The 24610-nt window shown below is 48.6% G+C and overlaps 1 protein-coding gene across 1 annotated transcript in view; it reads left to right on the top strand.

The window, feature by feature from the left end:
- The window catches only part of LOC126106173 (uncharacterized), a 463842-nt gene that overhangs the window by 322670 nt on the left and 116562 nt on the right, over window positions 1-24610 (top strand). The window contains exons 18-21 of the mRNA XM_049912411.1: window positions 3685-3820; window positions 3884-4006; window positions 16571-16880; window positions 20849-21235. Of these exons, the coding sequence (XP_049768368.1) occupies window positions 3685-3820; window positions 3884-4006; window positions 16571-16880; window positions 20849-21235 (956 nt within the window). The remainder of the gene's footprint in view (window positions 1-3684; window positions 3821-3883; window positions 4007-16570; window positions 16881-20848; window positions 21236-24610) is intronic.

A 24610-nucleotide genomic window follows, 5' to 3' on the forward strand; every position in this document is an offset into this window, starting at 1 on the left:
GGCAGCCCGATCGGCCTGTTCATTGCTCCATATTCCTACATGACCAGGCACCCAGCAGAAGGACTCCTCCTTACCCCGCCGTTGGAGCAAGTACAGTTGGTCATATATCACCCGGACCATCTCTTCAGTTGGGTACAGATTCTGCAATGATTGCCGGCCGCGGTGGTCTCGCGGTTCTAGGCGCGCAGTACGGAACCGCGCGACTGCTACGGTCGCAGGTTCGAATCCAGCCTCGGGCATGGATGTGTGTGATGTCCTTAGGTTAGTTAAGTAGTTCTAAGTTCTAGGGGACTGATGACCACAGCTGTTGAGTCCCATGGTGCTCGGAGCCATTTGAACCAATCTGCAATGATTGTAACGCACTAGGAGAATCGGAGCAGAGGAGAAATCGATTGCCACGAACACGATTCATCCGCTCCAGTGCCTTCAGGATAGCGTGGAGCTCCACTGCGGAAACGGTATATTCATCAGGGAGGCGAATCAGGGTAACATGATTGGGGAACACTACAAAACAGCCAAGAAAATTCTCCTGTTTGGAGGCATCAGTGTAAACGACGGGAAAACCGTGATGCACATCTGAAATGTTAAAAAACAGAGATTGGAATGTAAAATCTGGTGTACTATCTTTCTTAAAATTGTTGTCTTCAGTCCTGAGACTGGTTTGATGCAGCTCTCCATGCTACTCTATCCTGTGCAAGCTTCTTCATCTCCCAGTACTTACTGCAACCTACATCCTTCTGAATCTGCTTAGTGTATTCATCTCTTGGTCTCCCTCTACGATTTTTACCCTCCACGCTGCCCTCCAATACTAAATTGGTGATCCCTCGATGTCTCGGAACATGTCCTACCAACCGGTCCCTTCTTCTATCCAAGTTGTGCCACAAACTCCTCTTCTCCCTAATTCTATTCAGTACCTCCCCATTAGTTATGTGATCTACCCATCTAATCTTCAGCATTCTTCTGTAGCACCACATTTCGAAAGCTTCTATTCTCTTCTTGTCTAAACTATTTATCGTCCATGATTTACTTCCATACGTGGCTACACTCCATACAAATATTTTCAGAAATGACTTCCTGACACTTAAATCTATTCTCGATGTTAACAAATTTCTCTTCTTCAGAAACATTTTCCTTGCCATTGCCAGTCTACATTTTATATCCTTCTTAAAATTAGTAAAATCAAAATAAGTCTGGGTCTCCGGAGGAGCCAAGGTGGAAATCTGCTCCAACAGCTACGGAAAATATGAAGACCAGCCATATCCATCGCAGAGAGGCAATCCTGTGCGCGATTCCCATAGGGCCGCGTCGCTCGTTGCCGGTTAATAAATAGCCGTGCCAGAGGAAGTCGAGCAACGGTATGGCATGCAGGTGTGACTGGTGTGGACAGTACATGAAATTACAACATAAAAGTAATAACAGATAAAATAAAAGGTTTATGAACGCAAAAAGGCAAGCCATAAGCTTAAGTAAACGCAACCAACAATATAACACACGAATCAGCTTAATTTTTCAGTGATGAGTCCGGCTTCGAAGCGAAGATGAGTCTGGAGACGCCCAGGATAGCAGTGGGATACCAGACTGTCACCTACCATTCGGCCAGACAACCAGGAGTGGTGGTTGGGGTGCCAGAACCTCTCTGGTTGTCATGAGTGGCGCCCTTAAAGCACAGCTGTACGTCGAAGATATTCTACACCTCGTTTTGTTGCCCTTCATGCAAGCCAACCTTAGGTTACATATCAGCAAGATAATGTCCAATCACACACGGTAAGATTTACTACTGCTTGTCTTCGTGCTATGCAAACTCTCTCAATTTCTCGGAAATTGAGAACGTTTGGAGCATGATGAGCAGGCCCTTCAAAAACTCCTCCGGAACAGACCGACTGGCCGCCGTGTCATCCTCAGCCCACACGCGTCACTGGATGCAGATACGGAGGGGCATGTGGTCAGCACACCGCTCTCCTGGCCGTATGTCAGTTTCTGAGACCGGAGCCGCTACTTCTCAGTCAAGTAGCTCCTCAGTTTGCCTCACAAGAGCTGAGTGAGTGCACCCCGCTTGCCAACAGCGCTCGGCAGACCGGATGGTCACCCATCCAAGTGCTAGCCTAGCTCGACAGCGCTTAACTTGTGATCTGACGGGAACCGGTGTTACCACTGCACCAAGGCCGTTGGCAAGCCCATCAACCATCTCGGGATTTGGAAAGAATTTAGCACTATATCCCACAGGAGGATATCCAACAACTCTATCAGCTAGTGCCAAGCCGGATAACTGTTTGCATAAGGGGCAAAGGTGGACCTGAACACGCCAGATAAGCTCCGAATGGTGAAGTCGTCCACGGCCGTGTGAAACTCATCCTTGAGGAGCACGGCCAGGGTCTCAGTTGTTCTCTGCCGTCTCCGAATTGGACATACGCGGTTGACCCACAGCTATCTCCTTCGCCGAGAGAACCCGCCCAAGTGTCGCTGTAATGCAGGGCAGACAGTGGTCCATATTCTGATGCACCGCCCCTTTTAGCCCCCTTGCGACAGTCCTTCAACTTACCAGCTGCACTTCCTTTAATTCTAGGTAACGATACCTCTATAGTTGACTCCAGTTTTACCTTTTATCCGTGCAGCTGGGTTTATCACTCTCTAGTGTGGGCGCTCTCGCATAATTTCTCAGGCTACACCCACTGCAGCGACTTCTAATTGTGACATGGATACCAAAATAGCGTCTTTTATGGTAACAAGTTCTGTTGGTACCTCTATCAACGCTTTCCAGCTGGAGGTTCTTCGTTTGTAGTTGAGTGGTTGAACTTTTACCCTATCCATCAACCACTGTAGTTGTTTTCAAAATGGTTCAAATGGCTCTGAGCACTATGGGACTTAACATCTGAGGTCATCAGTCCCCTAGAACTTAGAACTACTTAAACCTAACTAACCTCACATCCATGCCCGAGGCAGGATTCGAACCTGCGACCGAAGCGGTCGCGTGGTTCCAGACTGAAGCGCCTAGAACCATTCGGCCACACTGGCCGGCGTAATTGTTTTACTCTAGTCAACTATTTGCTCTGCTCCTTTTAAGTGTCCTCTATTTTGTGTTATTGCGGTGTTCATTTTAGCTCTGTACCCCTTGGTGTTCCCTCCTTCTGGGTGCAGAGGTTACGCTTTTAGTGTACAGGCCTTTTGCAAGTATGTCTGTTTGGAACAGGGGACTGATGACCACGATGTTTAGCCCCCATCAAACCCCAAAACCGACCAACCAAAGGTGGACCAATGCATTATTGACTTTGTGACTCATTTTGTGAAACTTTTTCTTCTGAATAAATCATCAAATTTTTCTGAAATCGTAAGCATTTGTGTCCAGGTACATCACATCTACTGATTTCCGTTCCATTTTGTTAATTCCTTCGTAGAGCGCTTTTCTTTTATTTTTTTCTGTGGGTGTATTTCCTCGCGAAGCGGTTCATTTGTTCCTTTTCCTTTAACTGTTGAAGTGTTTGCGCCACCGTCAGTGCATGTAAGCTCGGGGGGGGGGGGGGGCAGAGGGGAGGGGCGCGGGTACGGCACTGCCCGGGACGCAGCGCCGCTTCCTAGCGTCACCTAGCGGCAACCGCCTGAACCATCACCGGTGGCCCCTTTTGTTGGCAGGCTGAAGGCGACGCGCACGCCCAGCCCGACGCCGATGCGCGACCTGCACTCTCCCAGCCCCACGCCCGACATGATGCTGCCTCAGCACCAGCTGCAGCCACAGCCCCAGACCCTCCAGCCTCAGTCGCAGCACGCGGGGGACCTGCTGCTCGGCGTCGACGACGACGACCTCGACCTTTCGGGGCCCGCCCCCGCGCCGCCGCCTACGCCGCAGCCGGCTCCGCCCCCGACGCAGGCGGCCGCCGGCCCGCCGCAGAGGCCTCCGCGACCCGAGAAGCCGCCGCCCCCGGCCGTGGTGCAGCAGCAGCAACAGCAAGACTTCATGGACATCTTCGGCACTGCTGACGAGCAGCCTCCAACAAGTGTATCCCTGGCGCAGGTAAGATCGCACCTTACAATTATTATACGTACAGCCTCCTTCTTTCCCAGAGTTTGTCTCGCAATGAAGTGGGGTCCGCTCTTCTGGTTCTCTATCTCCACTTGGCACAGTCTTAAAACTTCCTGGCAGATTAAAACTGTGTGCCCGACCGAGACTCGAACTCGGGACCTTTGCCTTTCGCTGGCAAGTGCTCTACCAACTGAGCTACCGAAGCACGATTCACGCTCCGTCCTCACATCTTTAATTCCACCAGTACCTCGTCTCCTACCTTCCAAACTTCCAGGAGTGCTAGTTCTGCAAGGTTCGCAGGAGGCCTTCTGTGAAGTTCGGAAGGTAGGAGACGAGGTATTGGCGGAATTACAGCTGTGAGGACGGGGTGTGAGTCGTGCTTGGGTAGCTCAGTTTGTAGAAAACTTTTCCGCGAAAGGCAAAGATCCAGAGTTCGAGTCTCGGTCCGGCACACAGTTTTAATCTGTCAGGAAGTTTCATATCAACGCACACTCCGCTGTAGAGTGAAAATTTCATTCTGGCACGGTCTTGTTTGGTGGAGACCCACAGCCTTGAAGTCTTCAATATCTAATCAAAAGCATTTTTAAATCTGTTGGTTTTCAGTACATGCCAATACAGCCATCTCAATAGAGGGATGTCAATTATGACGATACGAATGTGCGGGCAACACCACACCCAGTTACCATCAGGAGAAAATCTGTCAGCCGCGAATCCAACCTGGGCGCCTTCGGTTAGCGATCCGCCGCGCTGACTGCGCAGTTGCTGAGGAAAACTGATCAAAAGTATCAGGACACGCATAAGTATTGCGGAACTGGTCATTAGATGCCACGAGATCAGATTCGCCAATATAGGAGGAGGCAGGTAGTGTTTTGTCAGTGGAGACGCAATAACACAGAATGGACCAGACAGGACAAATCAGTGACTTCTAATATTGGCTGGTCATTGGATGTCTCCTGAGTAAGGGTACCATCAGGGACATTTCAACTCTTCTAAAGCAGCTCACGTCGACTGTTGATGTGATTGTGAAGTGGAAAAGTGGAGGAGCGACAAAGGCTGAACCAAGACCTTATGTACTGATGGACAAGGAACGTTTACTGTGGTGAGCGGGGGGGGGGGGGGGGGGGGGGGGGGGGGAGGGGGTTAAAACATCACATGAAAACAACCAAAGGAATCGCTTGAGGGTCCAAAAGTGAGTCCGGAAATGCTACCAGCAGTCCATCTGGTAGAATATTGTGTGTATGGAGTTAAAAAGCATGAGATACAATAGTCGGGCAGTTCCTAATAAGACACAAATTTCTGTGCTCAATGGTAAGCGATGCTTGAGGTGGTGTTTAAAGAGCGGATGAATGGAGTGATTCGCAGCGATAAATGACGCTACATCCTGTCACAATCTGATGGAACAGTTTGGATGCGGCGAATGCCTCAAGAACGTTCTGCCAACTTGTATATTGCCAACAATCAAGTACAGACGGGATCATACTGCGGTATGGGGGAGTTTTTCGTGGTTAGGGTGTGATCCTGTTTTGTTCTTGAAAAACAGAAAATGCCGAAGAATATGGGTGCATTTTACAGAATTATGTGATGCGTACGGTTCATAAACAGTCTGGAGATAACTGCATCGCTGCCACCCAGTCATATAGCAAGGTATGCAAGGTAATGGTTTGTGGTCAATAATATAGCTCAAATAGACTGGCCTGCTGAGAGTCCCATCTTCCAACATTAGGTGTGGGAATAAAAACCACTGTCTCAGAGGAAACGACCAACCTTTACATCTGTCCGTACGCGCCGCCAGTAATAGAGACAAGGTATCAGTGAAAAGTGGATGTTACTTGCACGTATCTTTCATACTTCAACTTTTTGAGCTGTTGCGCGTTTATAATTAATCTTTGTGACGCAGATTGTCCTGACGTGTTGTGACACCTAGGGAAGGATTTCTAATCGGCAATTTTATTGTATTTAACTTGCTCGTGTAACTACTGACAAGGGAACCTCCCCATCGCACCCCCCTCAGATTTAGTTATAAGTTGACACAGTGGGTAGGCCTTGAAAAACTGAACACAGATCAATCGAGAAAACAGGAAGAAGTTGTGTGGAACTATGAAAAAATAAGCAAAATATACAAACGGAGTAGTCCAGGCGAAGATAGGCAACATTAGGACAATTGGAGTTAAGGAGCGCCGTGGTCCCGTTGTTAGCGAGAGCAGCTAGGGAACGAGAGGTCCTAGGTTCAAGTCTTCCCTCGACTGATAATTTTACTTTCTTTATTTTCGCAAAGTTATGATCTGTCCGTTCGTTCATTGACGTCTCTGTTCACTGTAATAAGTTTCCGTGCGGTTAGTAGACGAAAGGACGTGCCTCTCCAATGGGAACCGAAAACATTTGATCGCAAGGTCATAGGTCAATCGATTCCTCCACAGGAAAACACGTCTGATATATTCTATACGACACTGGTGACGGCATGTGCGTCACATGACAAGAATATGTTGTCGACCCACCTAACTTGTACATTTGGCGAACGGGTAAAAAGATTCTTATACCTTGCCTGATTTAGGTTTTCTTGTGGATGTGATAATCACTCCCAAAAAAGTGATGAAAACATAGGAGTTTGTCACATGAACCGAAAATAAACAAACTTTTCACTCGAGGGAAGACTTGAACCTAGGACCTCTCTTTCCGTAGCTGCTCTCGCTAACCACGGGACCACAGCGCTCCTAAACTCCCATTGTCCGTGATGTAGCCTATCTTCGCTTGGACTACTCAGTTTGTATATTTTACTTATTTTTTCATAGTTCCACACAACTTCTTCCTGTTTTCTCGATTGATCTGTGTTCAGTTTTTCAAGGCCTATCCACTGTGCCAACTTATAACTAAATCTGAGGGGGGTGCGATGGGGAGGTTCTCTTGTGAAGTCAGTCGCCTCATTCTCTACCATATCCCGGCTCCTTATGCAGCCACTTGCATGTGAATGGTAAAATTGGATCTTTGGGTCGAAATTGAGAAGTTTCCTTTTTTTCTCTTCCTCCTCACCTGGGACAAGGGAGATTCGTCGACGTTGTTCAAACTCGACCGTCGGGAGTGAAGTCACAAAGGCGACAACGTACTTCCCGCCGTTTTCAAAACCAGTCTTTTGATTGGTAGATCGTGTGAGGAAGCGTCAAAGGTTTATTAGAATTCCCCCGTTCTCAAGCCACTGAAGCCGTAAGCATCGTGCACTTTTTCCAGCCATCTGAATGGCTTAGCGTGTCGTGTTTTGTAGTTGATGTTGGGAATCGGCCGAGATTTTTGCGCTGGACAGCTGTTACGCTGTTGCGTAATGACACTCTTATGCCAGGCATCAATGAGTACTCAAGCTTCTGTCAGAACGTGGATCTAAGTGTTAATTGGGCTTGAAATTAATCAGGTCATGCTCAAACCTGATGACATCAGCGTCACCAGCCGTAGTGGGTGATTCACTACCGCTGGTGTAATTTGATCATTTCATGTGGGGTTTTAGATAAAATGTGGTGTCACCGCCAGACACACTTGCTAGGTGGTAGCGTTTAAATCGGCCGCGGTCCGTTAGTATACGTCGGACCCGCGTGTCGCCACTATCAGTGATTGTAGACCAAGCGCCGCCACACGGCAGGTCTAGAGAGACGTCCTAGCACTCGTCCCAGTTGTACAGCCGACTTTGCTAGCGATGGTTCGCTGACAAAATACGCTCTAATTTGCCGAGACGATAGTTAGCGTACCCTTCAGCTAGGTCATTTGCTACGACCTAGCAAGGCGCCATTACCAGTTACTATTGATGCTGTAAAACATGTACCGTCAAGAGCGATGTTCACCATTTATGGATTAAAGTTAAGTATTCCACAGCTACGTCCTTTTTTGCTAGTCTCATTTCCTTGTCCTGTTCCAGACCTCACGCCAGCCTGCGTGAGCTAAAACGCGTGCCTTTCGGCTTCCTCTCATAGTGGGTTGGCTCTTGCCAATCCACAACATAAAGCCCGTGGGTCTTGTGTAAGTCACGAACTGACACTGTTGTCATCATCATGAAATCAGTGTGGTATCTTTTGCTAACTCTTTCCTTCAGATTATCAAATCTAATTAGGATTGTTAGCACTCACTTGGTAGTGTTTCTGGAAATACTGTCGAGTGAATCTGTGCTTATGGTGACACAGGATAGATCAGCTTGTGGTCACGTGTTGCTATCACTACGGCCTTAGTTCGCGTAATTGAAGTGGACCATGGGTTGCCAATTTGTAGCGGGTCACGGCTTCATGACACTAGATATTCAGCGTCAGTGATACCCGCCAGGTTAGGCGAGAGCGCTAATGCGCTGCTTCCTAGACTCGGGTAGGCGCGCCGGCCCCGGTTCGAATCCACCCGGCGGATTACCGACGTCGGTCGGTGTGCCTGCCAGCCTGGATGTGGTTTTTAGGCGGTTTTCCACATCCCGCTAGGTGAATACCGTGCTGGTCCCCACGTTCCGCCCCAGTTACACGACTCGCAAACATCTGAACACGTTCGCACTATTCCATGAATTACACTAGACACAGACAGCAGGGGTACACTAATTCCGTCCCAGGGGGTATGGGGTGGCGGCAGGAAGGGCATCCGGCCACCCTTTTACACTAACCTTGCCAAATCCGTTCCTAACAATGCCGACCCTGCGTCAGCGGGGGGCATGGCACCAGTGAAAGAAAGAAAGAATATTGAGCGTCAGTTGTAGAGGGGAGAAAATGTCAATACTTTTCAGGAACGGTGGGAGGGAAAGCGACAGTTTGTGGGCGGTGGAATGGGTTCTTTACTTGGCTCAGTGGGTGAGGTGTGAAACAGATTGGTGATTCCACTATCAGTCATTGACAAATAAGGCCCTTTGAACAGACAGAGTAATGTAGTGTGTTTTAACACAATCAGTTCCTCAAAGCAGTGGTGCGGTGCCGAGTCGTAGCTTCAGATTCCAGTGACTCCTGACACGGCGACGGTTGGAGTTCCAGCGGAGAGCCAGGCGTCGTGTTCTTCCTTCAGTACCGTGCCCTTGATCCTCGGCGCGGCGCGGTTTTCTCCTTGTGAATTCGCTCGTTGTGTTATTAACAAGTGACTACGGTATGGCGCAGAGTGCTCCGCCCAAAAATTGAATCAGTGAACCTCAGGTTCGGCGTTCTCTGGCTGATTTCATCAAACTATAGGTTCACAGAATATTTCCACTCTGCAGCGGTGTGTATGCTGATATGAAACTTTCAGGAGTGCTAGTTCTGCAAGGTTCCTTCTGTGAAATTTGGAAAGTAGGAGACGAGGTATTGGCGGAAGTAAAGCTGTGAGGACAGGGCGTGAGTCGTGCTTGGGTAGCTCAGATGGTAGAGCACTTGCCCGCGAAAGGGAAAGGGCCCGAGTTCGAGTCTCGGTCCGGCACACAGTTTTAATCTGCCAGGAAGTTTTATAGGTTCACAGGCGACCCAATTGGTGAGACTGCAGTCCCTTTGTTCTCACCAGCCACCTGGGTACGTACAACACGAACTTCTTTCTGGTAACATCTGGGATGGCATCTTCCGCGTTGACCTATTGGCGTGGTGCCGACATCTTCTGTCGAGCAGCATAGTGGCTAAGTCGTTCCAATGAGGTAAGACTTCCGCTGACTAACCATCAGTTCGTCCGTCCAGGCGACATTTCTTTGTCTTAGAATTATATATTAATACCTTCAGCTCCTGACGGGCGTTGATATATATATATATATCAACAGGGACAGGTGAAAATGTGTGCCCCGACCGGGACTCGAACCCGGGATCTCCTGCTTACATGGCAGACGCTCCATCCATCTGAGTCACCGAGGGCACAGAGGATAGTGCCACTGCAGGGACTATCTCGCGCACGCCTCCCGCGAGACCAACATTCTCACCTTATATGTCCAAACACTACATTCGTAGTGTCCCTGCCCAACACTCATTACTCGTGGACGGCATTCTCACCAAGTCCCATAAGAGTTCGGGTAATGTGTGTCCATCCGCACAGGAGGAGGAGATGATGGCCGGTATTGCCAGAACTATATACTTATTATACTTATATGGATATTTTCACCTGTCCCCGTTGACATACATCAACGCCCGTCAGCAGCTGAAGGTATTAATATATAATTCTAATTTCGTTCTAGACGGCTGCAGGTCGTCAATGGTGTCTGTTCTTTCGGACATATCCATATAAATATGTAGTTCTGGCAATACCGGCCATGACATCCTCCTCCTGAGCAGATGCACACATATTTATCCGAACTCTTACGGGACTCGGTAAGAATGTCTTCCACGAGTAATAAGTGTGTTGTGTAGGGACACTACGAATGTAGGCCGGTCGCTGTGGCCGAGCAGTTCTAGGCGCTTCAGTCCGGAACCGCGCTGCTGCTACGGTCGCAGGTTCTAATCCTGCCTTGGGCATGGATGTGTGTGATGTCCTTAGGTTAGTTAGGTTTAAGTAGTTGTAAGTCTACGGGACTGATGACCTCTGATGTTAAGTCCCATATTGCTTAGAACCATTTGAACCATTTTGAACGAATGTAGTGTGTGGACATACAAGGTGAGAATGTGGGTCTCGCGGGAGGCGTGCGCGAGATAGTCCCTGCAGTCGCACTATCCTCTGTGACCTCGGTGGCTCAGCTGGATAGAGCGTCTGCCATGTAAGCAGGAGATCCCGGATTTGAGTCCCGGTCGGGGCACATACACTCCTGGAAATTGAAATAAGAACACCGTGAATTCATTGTCCCAGGAAGGGGAAACTTTATTGACACATTCCTGGGGTCAGATACATCACATGATCACACTGACAGAACCACAGGCACAGACACAGGCAACAGAGCATGCACAATGTCGGCACTAGTACAGTGTATATCCACCTTTCGCAGCAATGCAGGCTGCTATTCTCCCATGGAGACGATCGTAGAGATGCTGGATGTAGTCCTGTGGAACGGCTTGCCATGCCATTTCCACTTGGCGCCTCAGTTGGACCAGCGTTCGTGCTGGACGTGCAGACCGCGTGAGACGACGCTTCATCCAGTCCCAAACATGCTCAATGGGGGACAGATCCGGAGATCTTGCTGGCCAGGGTAGTTGACTTACACCTTCTAGAGCACGTTGGGTGGCACGGGATACATGCGGACGTGCATTGTCCTGTTGGAACAGCAAGTTCCCTTGCCGGTCTAGGAATGGTAGAACGATGGGTTCGATGACGGTTTGGATGTACCGTGCACTATTCAGTGTCCCCTCGACGATCACCAGTGGTGTACGGCCAGTGTAGGAGATCGCTCCCCACACCATGATGCCGGGTGTTGGCCCTGTGTGCCTCGGTCGTATGCAGTCCTGATTGTGGCGCTCACCTGCACGGCGCCAAACACGCATACGACCATCATTGGCACCAAGGCAGAAGCGACTCTCATCGCTGAAGATGACACGTCTCCATTCGTCCCTCCATTCACGCCTGTCGCGACACCACTGGAGGCGGGCTGCACGATGTTGGGGCGTGAGCGGAAGACGGCCTAACGGTGTGCTGGACCGTAGCCCAGCTTCATGGAGACGGTTGCGAATGGTCCTCGCCGATACCCCAGGAGCAACAGTGTCCCTAATTTGCTGGGAAGTGGCGGTGCGGTCCCCTACGGCGCTGCGTAGGATCCTACGGTCTTGGCGTGCATCCGTGCGTCGCTGCGGTCCGGTCCCAGGTCGACGGGCACGTGCACCTTCCGCCGACCACTGGCGACAACATCGATGTACTGTGGAGACCTCACGCCCCACGTGTTGAGCAATTCGGCGGTACGTCCACCCGGCCTTCCGCATGCCCACTATACGCCCTCGCTCAAAGTCAGTCAGCTGCACATACGGTTCACGTCCACGCTGTCGCGGCATGCTACCAGTGTTAAAGACTGCGATGGAGCTCCGTATGCCACGGCAAACTGGCTGACACTGACGGCGGTGGTGCACAAATGCTTCGCAGCTAGCGCCATTCGACGGCCAACATCACGGTTCCTGGTGTGTCCGCTGTGCCGTGCGTGTGATCATTGCTTGTACAGCCCTCTCGCAGTGTCCGGAGCAAGTATGGTGGGTCTGACACACCGGTGTCAATGTGTTCTTTTTTCCATTTCCAGGAGTGTATTTTCATCTGTCCCCGTTGATATATATCAAAAAATGTCAGCAGCTGAATGTATTAATACATAATTCTAATGTCGTCCTAGACGGCTGCAGGTCATCAATGGTGTCTGTTCTTTCGGACATGTCCGAAAGAACAGACACCATATCCATATAAGTATCTATTTCTTTGTCTGTTCTTTTCCCCGTTTTTCAGAGGTATTTATTTGGTGTTTTCGCCTATGTCGCAAAGTTTCTTGGGAGGCGACTGACTCTTTGGTCATTGATCTATGGTTCTCACGTTGGGCAGAAATGTGACCAATGTCTACAAACGTGCCGGCTTTCCTTGTTTTAACTCCATGCTGGCGTGTAGGGCATTGCCCTGTCCCCGTCCTCCGCATCGCCAGATATGTCACGCATTTGAGTTTAGTATACTGACAGCTCCTGGACCTGACCGCTGATGTGTGAACTGCGCTGTCGTTGTTCTTCTTGAAAACATTGCTCGGTCGTCGATCCATCGAAGTGCTGACTGCTGCTGCGCATACTCCACTGGTCATCGGCCCTCCTAGTTCGACTACTTCCGAATATTGTAGGTAAACATGTCTAAGTCTCTAAAATGTTCACTTAACCTGCCGGGTCTCTGCTTTGAACAACCATAAATAACACATAATTATTATGGAAAATAGAAATGAAATCCCATGTTTCTTGACAGAGCATAGGGGAACAATGCGGGAGACCCGCACCGCCGTACTAGGCAAGGTCCTAGTGGAGATGGTTTGCCGTTACCTTCCTCCGACCGTAATGGGGATGAATGATGATGACGAAGACGACACACCACCACCCAGTCATGACGGGACAGGTGAAAATCCCTGACCACGCCGGGAATGGAACCCGGGACCCAGTGCTCGGGAAGCTAGAACGCTACCGCGAGACCACGAGCTGCGGACATAATTCTTATACACAGCCATAAACAACACACAATTATTATACACAACCATAAATAACACAATTATTATACACTCTACAAGTTTAAAGAATGCTAACATTCACTGTATCAAATAGTTTATTCACGGTTTCATTGAAGGCTGTTGGAGATGGTGACGCTATCGTTTGTGTTCCTAGTTTCTGTCTGTGCCGATTCATTTGGCTGTGTGCACGTCGGCTGTCGTATCGTCACTTCCTATGATCATAACTTTGAACCCAGTGAACTCGAATATTCTGGAGAAAAACGACTTAAAAGTTTTCCAGACATCTTTAATGCACTGAAGCGGGGTGGAGGGGGGGGGGGGGTGGGGGCGGAGTTCTCACACAACAGATGAGACCCGGGGGGGACTTTCGTCTGCTCTCTGACGCCCGTTCCGGCCTGACCCATATAGTTCCACCTCTCTTTAATTTACCTGTGGCGTCAATATTCGATTCAGTGCTGCAATTTCACCAGTGCTGCATATCATTTCACAAGCGGAGTCCACGACGTTCGGATCACGGGTTTACTTCAAACGCTGTGCACTTTCGGCACTACTTCTAGATAATATGATGTGCGACTAGTAAGGCGTACTACTTTTGCGATTTCGAGAAAACCGCAAGAGATGATGTACGCTTCACCGATGTACCAGTGCATGCGATTCCGAATGCGAGATGGCGGCGGTCCGTAATCGGCGGATCGCTAGATCGATTTTTTAATTTAATTTGTTTTCAGCACCAGTCTTTTTGACAAACAGCAATGGAGGGTGAAACTTCGACAATGACAGCCACTCGTGCTGGCGTAACGTCAAAAAAATCACCAGACGAACATCAGCTGAAGAACCTTAGACAGCAGCTAACAGGCAGTTTGTCAACAAGTGGCCACGAAAATTTTATTATTTTGTACCGGTCATTTTATTTCATGCATTACATTTGAAAGGTAATATGATGAAAAGACAAGCGAACCTGCATGAACTTTTGCTGAAATTCCAATGTTGTCTAGTCGTTTGCATAATTTTTATTATGACAACAAATATTTATGAACAAGTAAACGACCAAACGCATAAAATTTTCCTGAAAATGTATACCTGTTGCGATTTCCAAAATGCATTATACATGCAACTGGGTAAGGTACAGAGAACTGCTTTGCACCTGAACGCTTCGATATGCACACAAGCGTTTCAAGGACTAGGGCATCTCCTGGAAAGTCCAATATCGACAAATAAGTGTAAATAACTTCTTTGAATAATACAATGAATTATAATTTGCCAGAATATGAGGATAATATGCTATTAATCGTCAGATGTGGTTTCGATATATCAACTCGCAGTATGACAATTTTCACACAGACATGGAAAAAATAAAGCGGCATCTACTACATCGAATGAATACAGTTTTCACGCATGCACAAGGAATCATCAGAGTTTCCAAGGAAAAACAAAGCTCGTTGACATTTTGAAAAATTTCTCTTTATTCTCTCACTTTGGGTGCAAACCATGCTTACCGCAAGATTATCGTGAAAATCGGTACGCAGATTTGCGATGTTCGATTTCAGTAGCATCTTCTCGAGAATCGGTTTCTCGTTTATTGTGAACAAAATATGAACAAGTCTGAAGACGCTGGATAAAGTTTTTAACTTACCCATAGAAACAATAGTAGTATAACATTCGTAGTAATAATAAAAAAATGGTAAACGGCGAAATAACATTGGAAACTGAATAAAAGTTCATGTAAATAAATATATCTTTTCATCATACACTGAAGAGTTGGCTGGTTGGTTTGGCCGAGAAGACCCAACAGCGAGGTCATCGGTCCCATCGGGTTAGGGAAAGATGGGGAAGGAAGTCGGTCGTGCCCTTTCAAAGGAACCATCCCGGCATACGCCTGAAGCGATTTAGGGAAATCACGGAAAACCTAAATCAGGATGGCCGAACGCGGATTTGAACCGTCGTCCCCCGAATGCAAGTCCAGTGTGCTACCCACTGCGCTACCTCACTCGGTACACTGAAGATCCAAAGAAACTGGTACACCTACGAAATAACGTGTAGGGCTACCGCGAGCACGCGGAAGTGCCGCAACAGGACGTGGCATGGACTCGACTGATGTCTGGAGTAGTGCTGGAGGGAACTGACACCATGAATTCTGCAGGGATCTCCATAAATTCGTAAAAGTATGAGGGGTGGAGATCTCTTCCGAACAGCACGTTGCAAGGCATTCCAGATATGCTCGATAATGTTCATGTCTGTGGAATCTGGTGGCCAGCGGAAGTGTTTAACCTCAGTAGAGTGTTCCTGGAGCAGTTCTGAACGTGTGGGGTATTGCATTGTCCTGCTGGAATTGCTTCAGTCCGTCGGAATGCACATGGACATCAATGGATGCAGGTGATTAGACAAGATGCTTACGTACGTGTCATCTGTAAGAATCGTATCTAGACGTATCACTCCAACTGCACACGCCACACCCAATTACAGAGCCTCCACCAGGTAGAACAGTCCCCTGCTGACATGCAGGATCCATGGATTCTTGAGGTTGTCTCCATACCCATGCACGTCCATCCGCTCGATACAATTTGAAATGTTTTCGGTCATCAACAGTCTAATGTCGGTGTCGACTTGTTCAGGCGAGGCCTAAAAGCTGTGTGTCGCGCAATCATAAAGGGTACAAGAGCGGGCCTTCGGCTGCGAAAACCCATATCGATTAAGTTCGCGCGCTGATACTTGTTGATTGCCCAGCATTGAAATCCTCAGCAATTTGCGGAAGGGTTACATTTTTTTCGGGACCTTTTTCCGGCCGCAGCGATGTCTGAACTTTGATATGTCACCAGATTCCTGATCTTCACGATACACTCGTGAAATGGTCATACGGGAAAATCCCCGCTTAATCGCTATTTCGGAGATACTGTATCACATCGCTCGTGCGTTGACTTTAACACCAGGTTCTTGATAAGCTGCCATTGTAGGAGCAGTAATCGATCTGACAACTGCGCCAGACATTTGTTGTCTTACATAGGCGTTGCCGACCGCATCGCCGTATTCTGCCTGTTTACATATCTCCGTATTTGAATACGCATGCCTATACCAGTTCCTTTGGCGCTTGAGTGGAAATGACTAGTGTTGAATAACTATAAATAAGAAAAGGCTGTACAGGACTCGATCCAGCGAACCACCAATTACGGAACATCAACGCTAACCACGTGACCGTCGCCAGCTCGCGTTCAGGGTCACAACGCACCGGTACATCACACTCACACGTAAAATGTCTTCCACGATTTTTTTCGAAATCTGTTAAGTAGAACGCCTTACAACTTGGACTATCAAAAGCGTACAAAGTTTGAAATAAATCTATGATCCGACCGTCGTGGTCTCCCCTTGTCAGTTCAATCAACTTTCTAGCTGACGTCACCAGCTCCAGATGGACTGGGACTGTAACGACAGAATTATGATCCCGCTGTTTAGTCCCTTAATCTACCAACCATCGACTCTGTGGCCACAGCAGAGACTCTTGCCTGCAGACGAACCAGGCGCCAGCGCGGCCCAGCACTTCGGACATCCTGGGTCTGTTCGACGCCGCCCCCGCCACCACTGCCGCCAACGTCGACGTTATGATGCAGCAGCAGCAGCCACCCAGGCAGCCTTCCGGGGGCGCATCGCCCGTAGCAGCAGACCTGCTGCTGGGCGACGCCTTTGGGGAGCCGGTGACGTCGGCCCAAGAGCTTCAGCAGCAGCAGGACACGTCTGCCGTGATGGACTTCACGGGCGTCCCTGCGGGACCCGCGGCCGCAGAGAGCGACCACCCAGTGGCGGATTTCGACTTCCTTGGAGGTGAGTAGACCATCCTCTACACGTAACCTGTTTTCAGAGGGTAAGAGGGTCGATAATGTCAAAAATTCGACATGTGTTGGGGCAAGTGGTGGGATAAGCCAGTGGTCGGCGAACTCGTTAGTCAAAAGTGCCATATACCAACAGCACAATGATTGAAAGCTCTTCTGAGATCCCGATTTTTAAATCTAAACTACACTACTAGCCATTAAATTTGCTACAGCAAGAAGAAATGCAAATGATAAACGGATATTCATTGGACAAATATATTATACTAGAACTGACATGAGATTACATTTTCACGCAATTTTGGTGCATAGATGCTGAGAAATCGGTACCCAGAACAACCACCTCTGTCCGTAATAACGGCTTTGATACGCCTGGGCATTGAGTCACACAGAGCTTGGATGGCGTGTACAGGTACAGCTGCCCATGCAGTTTCAACTCGCTACCCAGTTCATCAAGAGTAGTGACAGGCGTATTGTGACGAGCCAGTTGCTCGCCCACCATTGACCAGACGTGTTTTCAATTGGTGAGAGGTCTGGAGAATGTGCTGGCTAGGGCAGCAGCCGAATAATTTCTGTATCTAGAAAGGCCCGTACAGGACCTGCAACATGCGGTCGTGCATTATCCTGTTGAAATGTAGGGTTTCGCAGGAATCGAATGAAGGGTAGAGCCACGGGTCGTAACACATCTGAAATGTAACGTCCACTGTTCAAAGTGCCGTCAATGTGAACAAGATGTGGCCGAGACGTGTAACCAATGGCACCCCATACCATCACGCCGGGTGATACGCCAGTGTGGCGATCACGAATACACGCTTCCAATGTGCGTTCACCGCGATTCGCCAAACACGGATGCGACCATCATGATGCTGTAAGCAGAACCTGGATTCATCCGATAACATGACGTTTTGCGATTCGTGCACCCAGGCAGTACACCATCGCAGGCGCTCCTGTCTGTGATGCAGCGTCAAGGGTACAGGAGCCACGGTCTCCGAACTGATAGTCCATGCTGCTGCAAACGTCGTCGAACTGTTCGTGCAGATGGTTGTTGTCTTCCAAACGTCCCCATCTGTTGACTCAGGGATCGAGACGTGGCTGCACGATCCGTTACAGCCATGCGGATAAGGTGCCTGTCATCTCGACTGCTAGTGATACGAGGCCGTTTGGATATAGCAAGGCGTTCCGAATTACCCTCCTGAACCTACCGATTCCATATTCTGCTAACAGTCATTGGATCTAGACCAACGGCCGGCCGCGGTGGTCTAGCGGTTCTGGCGCTGCAGTCCGGAGGCCGTTGGGATCCAGCACGGCGTTCCGTATTACCCTCCTGAACCCGCCGATTTCATATTCTGCTAGCAGTCACGGGACCTCGCGCAACGCGAGCAGCAATGTCGCGATACGATAAACCGCAACCGCGATAGGCTACAATCCGTCCTTTATCAAAGTCGGAAACGTGATGGTACGCATTTATCCTCCTTACGCGAGGCATAACAACAAAGTTTCACCAGGTAACGCTGGTCAACTGCTGTTTGTGTATGAGAAATCGGTTGGAAACTTTCATGTCAGTACGTTGTAGGTGTCGCCACCGGCGCCAACCTTGTGTGAATGTTCAGAAAAACTAATCATTTGCATATCACAGCATCTTCTTCCTGTCGGTTAAATTTCGTCTGTAGCACGTCATCTTGGTGGTGTAGCAATTTTAATGGCCGGTAGTGTATGTAGGGAGGTACACTCGTCTTACCTTAATTAGGATATTTATAAACTGGCTTTCTCAAGAACCTCCTCAATCTGATCGAAACACATTCCCCGAGGTCGACCGCTCTCCATGTTTTCCATGATTTAAAGCAGTAAGTCCAGGGATATGTTACAAGCGACTAAAGGGGAAATTCTTTACCTGCAGTCTTCTAAATGCACATGCATGCGAAGACAGCAGAAGAAACGGAGATCTTCTATGAGGAACTGGAGCAAGCTTATCGACAGTGTCCAATAAATGATAAAAATGGTGATAGGAGATATGAATGATACGGTAGGCCGCTAACATTCATAAATACAGCCTCCGTAAAGAGATTAATAACAATGGACTCTTGTTTATTTGGTTCACCTGCTTCCTTAGGTTCATCCTCGAGCTATATCCCCACAATCTCGGAATGCCTTTCTCAGAACTTCAAACTACATCGTTTTACACTCCACAATGGTCTGTAAAATTGATTAACAAATTTCACTTAGTAACGATATTATTTTTGGATAATATTAGATTATATGGTATCCATAAAATTAAATCATGACAGTGACTAATAAAAAGTAACGGCAACAGTGGCCTCGCATTCCTTGAAACAGTTGGGTAAATGAGGTTTGTGTGTTGTTTTTAATTTTAGGTAAGTTTCCAGGTTATCAGCAAGAAGACATTTTTTCAGTTCGGTCCTGATAATGTTCATGATTGAAAATGATTGTTCACGAAGTATGTAGGCCTGAATAAGGAAAGGACAGAAAACGTTAGTTTTTCTTTAGGTGACTCTGAGTCACGAACAGAAGTTCAGGTGAAACTTCCTGGCAGATTAAAACTGTGTGCCGGACCGAGACTCGAACTCGGGACCTTTGCCTTTCGCGGGCAAGTGCTCTACCAACTGAGCTACCCAAGCATGACTCACGCCCCGTCCGCACAGCTTTACTTCTGCCAGTACCTCGTCTCCTACCTTCCAAACTTAACAGAAGCTCTTCTGCGAACCTTGCAGAACTAGCACTCCTGAAAGAAAGGATACTGCGGAGACATGGCTTAGCCACAGCCTGGGGGACTCTGACTCCCCGATGTGCGACTGTGGAGCAGCAGAAGAGTCTGTTAAACCCGTTTTAGAGGAATGTTCCAATAGATGTTTTAGTGGAGGCTGGAACGACATAACCATCGCCTCGCCAACAGCACTCGATTGGATAGACTATCTGGATATCAGTTTGTGATATAATTAGTGACCATAACTCCTGTCCATTCCTTTTGTTATGGACTTAGAAGAGCAGCTGAATGGAATGGATAGTGTCTTGAAAGGAGGATATAAGATGAACATCAACAAAAGCAAAACGAGGATAATGGAATGTAGTCGAATTAAGCCGGGTAATGCTGAGGGAATTAGATTAGGAAATGAGACACTTAAAGTAGTAAAGGAGTTTTGCTATTTGGGGAGCAAAATAACTGACGATTGTCGAAGTAGAGAGGATATAAAATGTAGACTTTCAATAAAGCGTTTCTGAAGGAGAAAAATTTAACGAGTGTAGATTTAAGTGTCAGGAAGTCGTTTCTGAAAGTATTTGTATGGAGTGTAGCTATGTATGGAAGTGAAACATGGACGATAACTAGTTTGGACAAGAAGAGAATAGAAGCTTTCGAAATGTGGTGCTACAGAAGAATACTGAAGATTAGATCGGTAGATCATAGAACTAATGAGGAGGTATTGAATAGAATTGGGGAGAAGATAAGTTTGTGGCACAACTTGACTAGAAGGGATCGGCTGGTAGGACATGTTCTGAGGCATCAAGGGATCACCAATTTAGTATTGGAGGGCAGTGTGGAGGGTAAAAATGGTAGAGGGAGACCAAGAGATGAATACGCTAAACAGATACATAAGGATGTAGGTTGCGGTAGGTACTGGGAGATGAAGAAGCTTGCACAGGATAGAGTAGCATGGAGAGCTGCATCAAACCAGTCTCAGGACTGAAGACCACAACAACAACAACAACAACAACAACAACAACAACAACAACAACAACCGAATTCCCAGAACGGGATGATACAAGATAATAAGAAAGAGGATAGCTAACCATTGGCATAAGCAATCCTTAAACACTGATGCAGTCGACGTAGCAAAAAAACCACGATGTCTAAGCTCAACTTGACCATTGAGGTCGTCTTCATAATGATATATCCATGCTGTGGCTGCCCTGACTGCAGATTTGCGTAACTGTTGTGGTACCCGGCAGGACCGGCTCCAGGGAAGCTGTCCCCCGAGCCCCCGGCGACGGCGCCGGCTGCTGGTGGGGGCGGCGACCAATGGGGCGGGGGCGGCGACGACATGCTGGGGGCTGCGGTGGCGGACCGCCAGCCGTCGGCACCGCAGCAGCCGCAGGCCTACAACCCGGGCTCGCCCTTCGCCGCAGACACGGCGGCGGCAGCAGCAGCCGCAGACGACTTCGACGCCTTCACAGCCAAGTTCGAGAGCGCCGGCGCCGCCCAACAGCCGGACAGCGTGCTGGTGCAGGTGGGCGGCGGGGGCGCCGCCGCCGCCGCGGAGGACCCCTTCGACCCCTTCGGAGGTGGCGGCGGCGGCGGGATGGGGGTTACTGCAATGGACACCAGTGCTGATGACGGTAAGTGCCGGACTCACTTTGTCGGTGATGTTACCTTTAATGACATCATGTCGGCAGGATGCCAGTCTTTCATATCCTCTCCTCCTCGTTTTATTGCTATCACATTCCATTTTGCCATCGCCATAAATCCAATTATGGATTGTCTCCTTCCTGATGTCTCGGGCTCCCTCTTTGTGGACGATTTTGCGATCTACTACAGCTCTCAACGGACCAGCCTTCTTGAACGACGTCTTCAAGGATGTCTCGATCGCCTCCACTCGTGGAGCATCGAAACCGGCTTCCGTTTCTCACCCAGTAAGACCGTTTGTGTCAATTTTTGGCGACGTAAGGAGTTTCTTCCGCCCTCCTTACATCTAGGTCCTGTCAACCTTCCGTTTTCAGACGTCGCTAAATTCTTGGGTCTTATGTTTGACAGAAAACTGTGCTGGTCCTCCCACGTTTCCTATCTTTCGGCTCGCTGTCTGCGATCGCTTAACACCCTCCGTGTCCTGAATGGTACCTCCTGGGGAGCGGACCGAGTGGTCCTTCTCCGCCTCTATCGCGCCTTAGTGCGCTCAAAATTGGATTACGGAAGCATAGTCTACTCCTCTGCTCGGCCGTCTATTCTTCGGCGTCTCGACTCTATCCACCACCGTGGATTACGTTTAGTGTCTGGAGCTTTTTACACTAGCCCTGTGGAAAGCCTTTATGCTGAGACTGCTGAACCTCCGCTGTCCAATCGGCGAGCAGTCCTCCTGAGTCGTTGTGCTAGCCATCTGTCTTCCATGCCTGCTAATCCAGCCCATGATCTTTTTTTCGACGCCTCCTTTGATGTAGGGTATGCAGGCCGCTCCTCCTCCCTACTACCCCCGGGAGTCCGCTTCCGTCAATTGCTCCATTCTCTTTCCTGCCGCTTTCCGAAAACCTTCTTGACAACTTGGGGTACAGCACCGCCTTGGCTCCGTCCCCAGATCTGCCTGCTCCGTGACCTTTGTCAATTTCCCAAGGATGGTACCCCTACACTTGTTTATCGTCGGGCATTTGCTGCTCTATGTGCACAAATGACGGACGCCACATTTATTTACACCGACGGCTCGAAAACATCGCTAGGTGTAGGGAGTGCCTATATTGTTGGCGACACCCCAAATCGCTTTCGACTTCCCGACCAGTGTTCGGTTTATACTGCGGAGCTTTACGCTGTTCTCCAGGCTGTCCACTCCATCCGCCGCCATCAGCGGATACAGTACGTTATCTGCTCCGATTCTCTCAGCTCTCTCCTCAGTCTCCAAGCTCTTTACCCTGTGCACCCTCTGGTCCACCGGATTCAGGACTGTCTGCGCTTGCTCCACCTGGGGGCGTCTCGGTGGCGTTCCTCTGGCTCCCGGGACACGCTGGTATCTGTGGGAATGAGGCGGCCGATATGGCGGCCAAGGCTGCAGTCTCTCTTCCTCGGCCAGCTATTCAGTCGCTTCCCTTCACCGATCTACGGAGCGGTTTATGTCGCCAAGTTGCTCATTTATGGCATGCGCATTGGTCAACACTTCCCCGTAATAAATTGCGGGAAGTGAAAGCCCTTCCTTGCGCTTGGACCTCTTCCTCCCGAACGCGTCGTCGGGAGGAGGTAATTTTAGCTACACTCCGGATAGGGCACTGTCTCTTTAGCCATAGACATCTTTTAAGCGGTGATCCTCCTCCACTCTGTCCCCACTGCTCTCAGCCGTGGACGGTCAGACACCTTTTAATTGAATGCCCCTATTTTAATCCGTTACGCTCCCGTCTACAGCTATCGCCTGATCTATCGTCGATTTTAGCAGATGACACGCGCTCAGCCGACCGCGTTCTCCAGTTTATTAGTGACAGTGAAATGACGTCAGTCATTTGAAGTTTTTTTTGGGGGGACAACCACCCCCTGTCTGTAGTGGATTTTTAAGCATTCTTTCTACTTTTAGTTTCTCCAATTTTATGAGTTTGTTCCCATTGCTGCTGGTTTTCAATTTCGGTTTTTTACTGTCTTAAGTCACGGGCTGGGCGCTAATGACCATAGCAGTTTTGCGCCCTAAAACCACAAACAAAAAAAAACAAAAAAAAATTCCATTTTCTCCCATTATGTTGCGACATATGGTAACCAGAATCAAAAATGCTCCTGTCACACCAAAAATTTTTGTGTTAGCAGAAGAGCCAACACCGTGTTGCAAATGGAGGCCGAAATGTACGCGTTGTAGCTCACGCAGGTTGGCGTGAGGAGGGAAGAACTATACTGATGTGAGGTCTGGAACATGACAAGGAATGAGAATTCAGAAAGCGGACGTAATTAGTTTGATACTTAACTTTAATCCATTAATGATGAACGTCGCTCTTGACGGTACATGATTCACAATATTATCTGTTCAGAATACATTCTTGAAGATAGTAACTATAGTAACTGAATTTGGCGCCTTGCTAGGTCGTAGCAAATGACGTAGCTGAATGCTATGCTAACTATCGTGTCGGCCAATGAGAGCGTATGTAGACAGTAAACCGTCGTTAGCAAAGTCGGCTGTACAACTGGGCCGAGTGCTAGGAAGTCTCTCTAGACTAGACCTGCCGTGTGGCGGCGCTCGGTCTGCAATCACTGATAGTGGCGACACGCGGGTCCGACGTATACAAACGGACCGCGGCCGATTTAAAGGCTACCACCTAGCAAGTGTGGTGTCTGGCGGTGACACACAAAAAATGGCAGAGTTAGGGATGCCAAATAAGGGAACTAGCTTTTTGACTTATCCTGCAGCTTAAAAGACATTGAAATGAAAACATTTTGAGGTATTCGTGCTTTAAGTTTAGTACCGATGTCATGTAGTATAATGCATGTTGTGAAGTAATGTGGTATCGTGACATTCAGCACGACATATGCCATCGAATCATCAAATCTGGCTTTTGTCGTCTCGTGCAGTAAGACACAACGTGCCGTTAAAGTTTAGGATGCACCTGTCTGGGATACTTCCTATTATACAGTGCGTTACAAAAATGTACGGCCAAACTTTCAGGAAACATTCCTCACACACAAAGAAAGAAAATTTCATGTGGACATGTGTCCGGAAACGCTTACTTTCCATGTTAGAGCTCATTTTATTACTTCTCTTCAAATCGTATTAATTATGGAATGAAAACACACAGCAACAGAACGTACCAGCGTGACTTCAAACACTTTGTTACAGGAAATGTTCAAAATGTCCAGTTAGCGAGGATACATGCATCCACCCTCCGTCGCATGGAATCCCTGATGCGCTGATGCAGCCCTGGAGAATGGCGTATTGTATCACAGCCGTCCACAATACGAGAACGAAGAGTCCCTACATTTGGTACCGGGGTTGCGTAGACACGAGCTTTCAAATGCCCTCATAAATGAAAGTCAAGAGG

This window comes from Schistocerca cancellata, chromosome 10, assembly GCF_023864275.1.
Source record: "Schistocerca cancellata isolate TAMUIC-IGC-003103 chromosome 10, iqSchCanc2.1, whole genome shotgun sequence".
Classification (NCBI taxonomy): domain Eukaryota; kingdom Metazoa; phylum Arthropoda; class Insecta; order Orthoptera; family Acrididae; genus Schistocerca; species Schistocerca cancellata.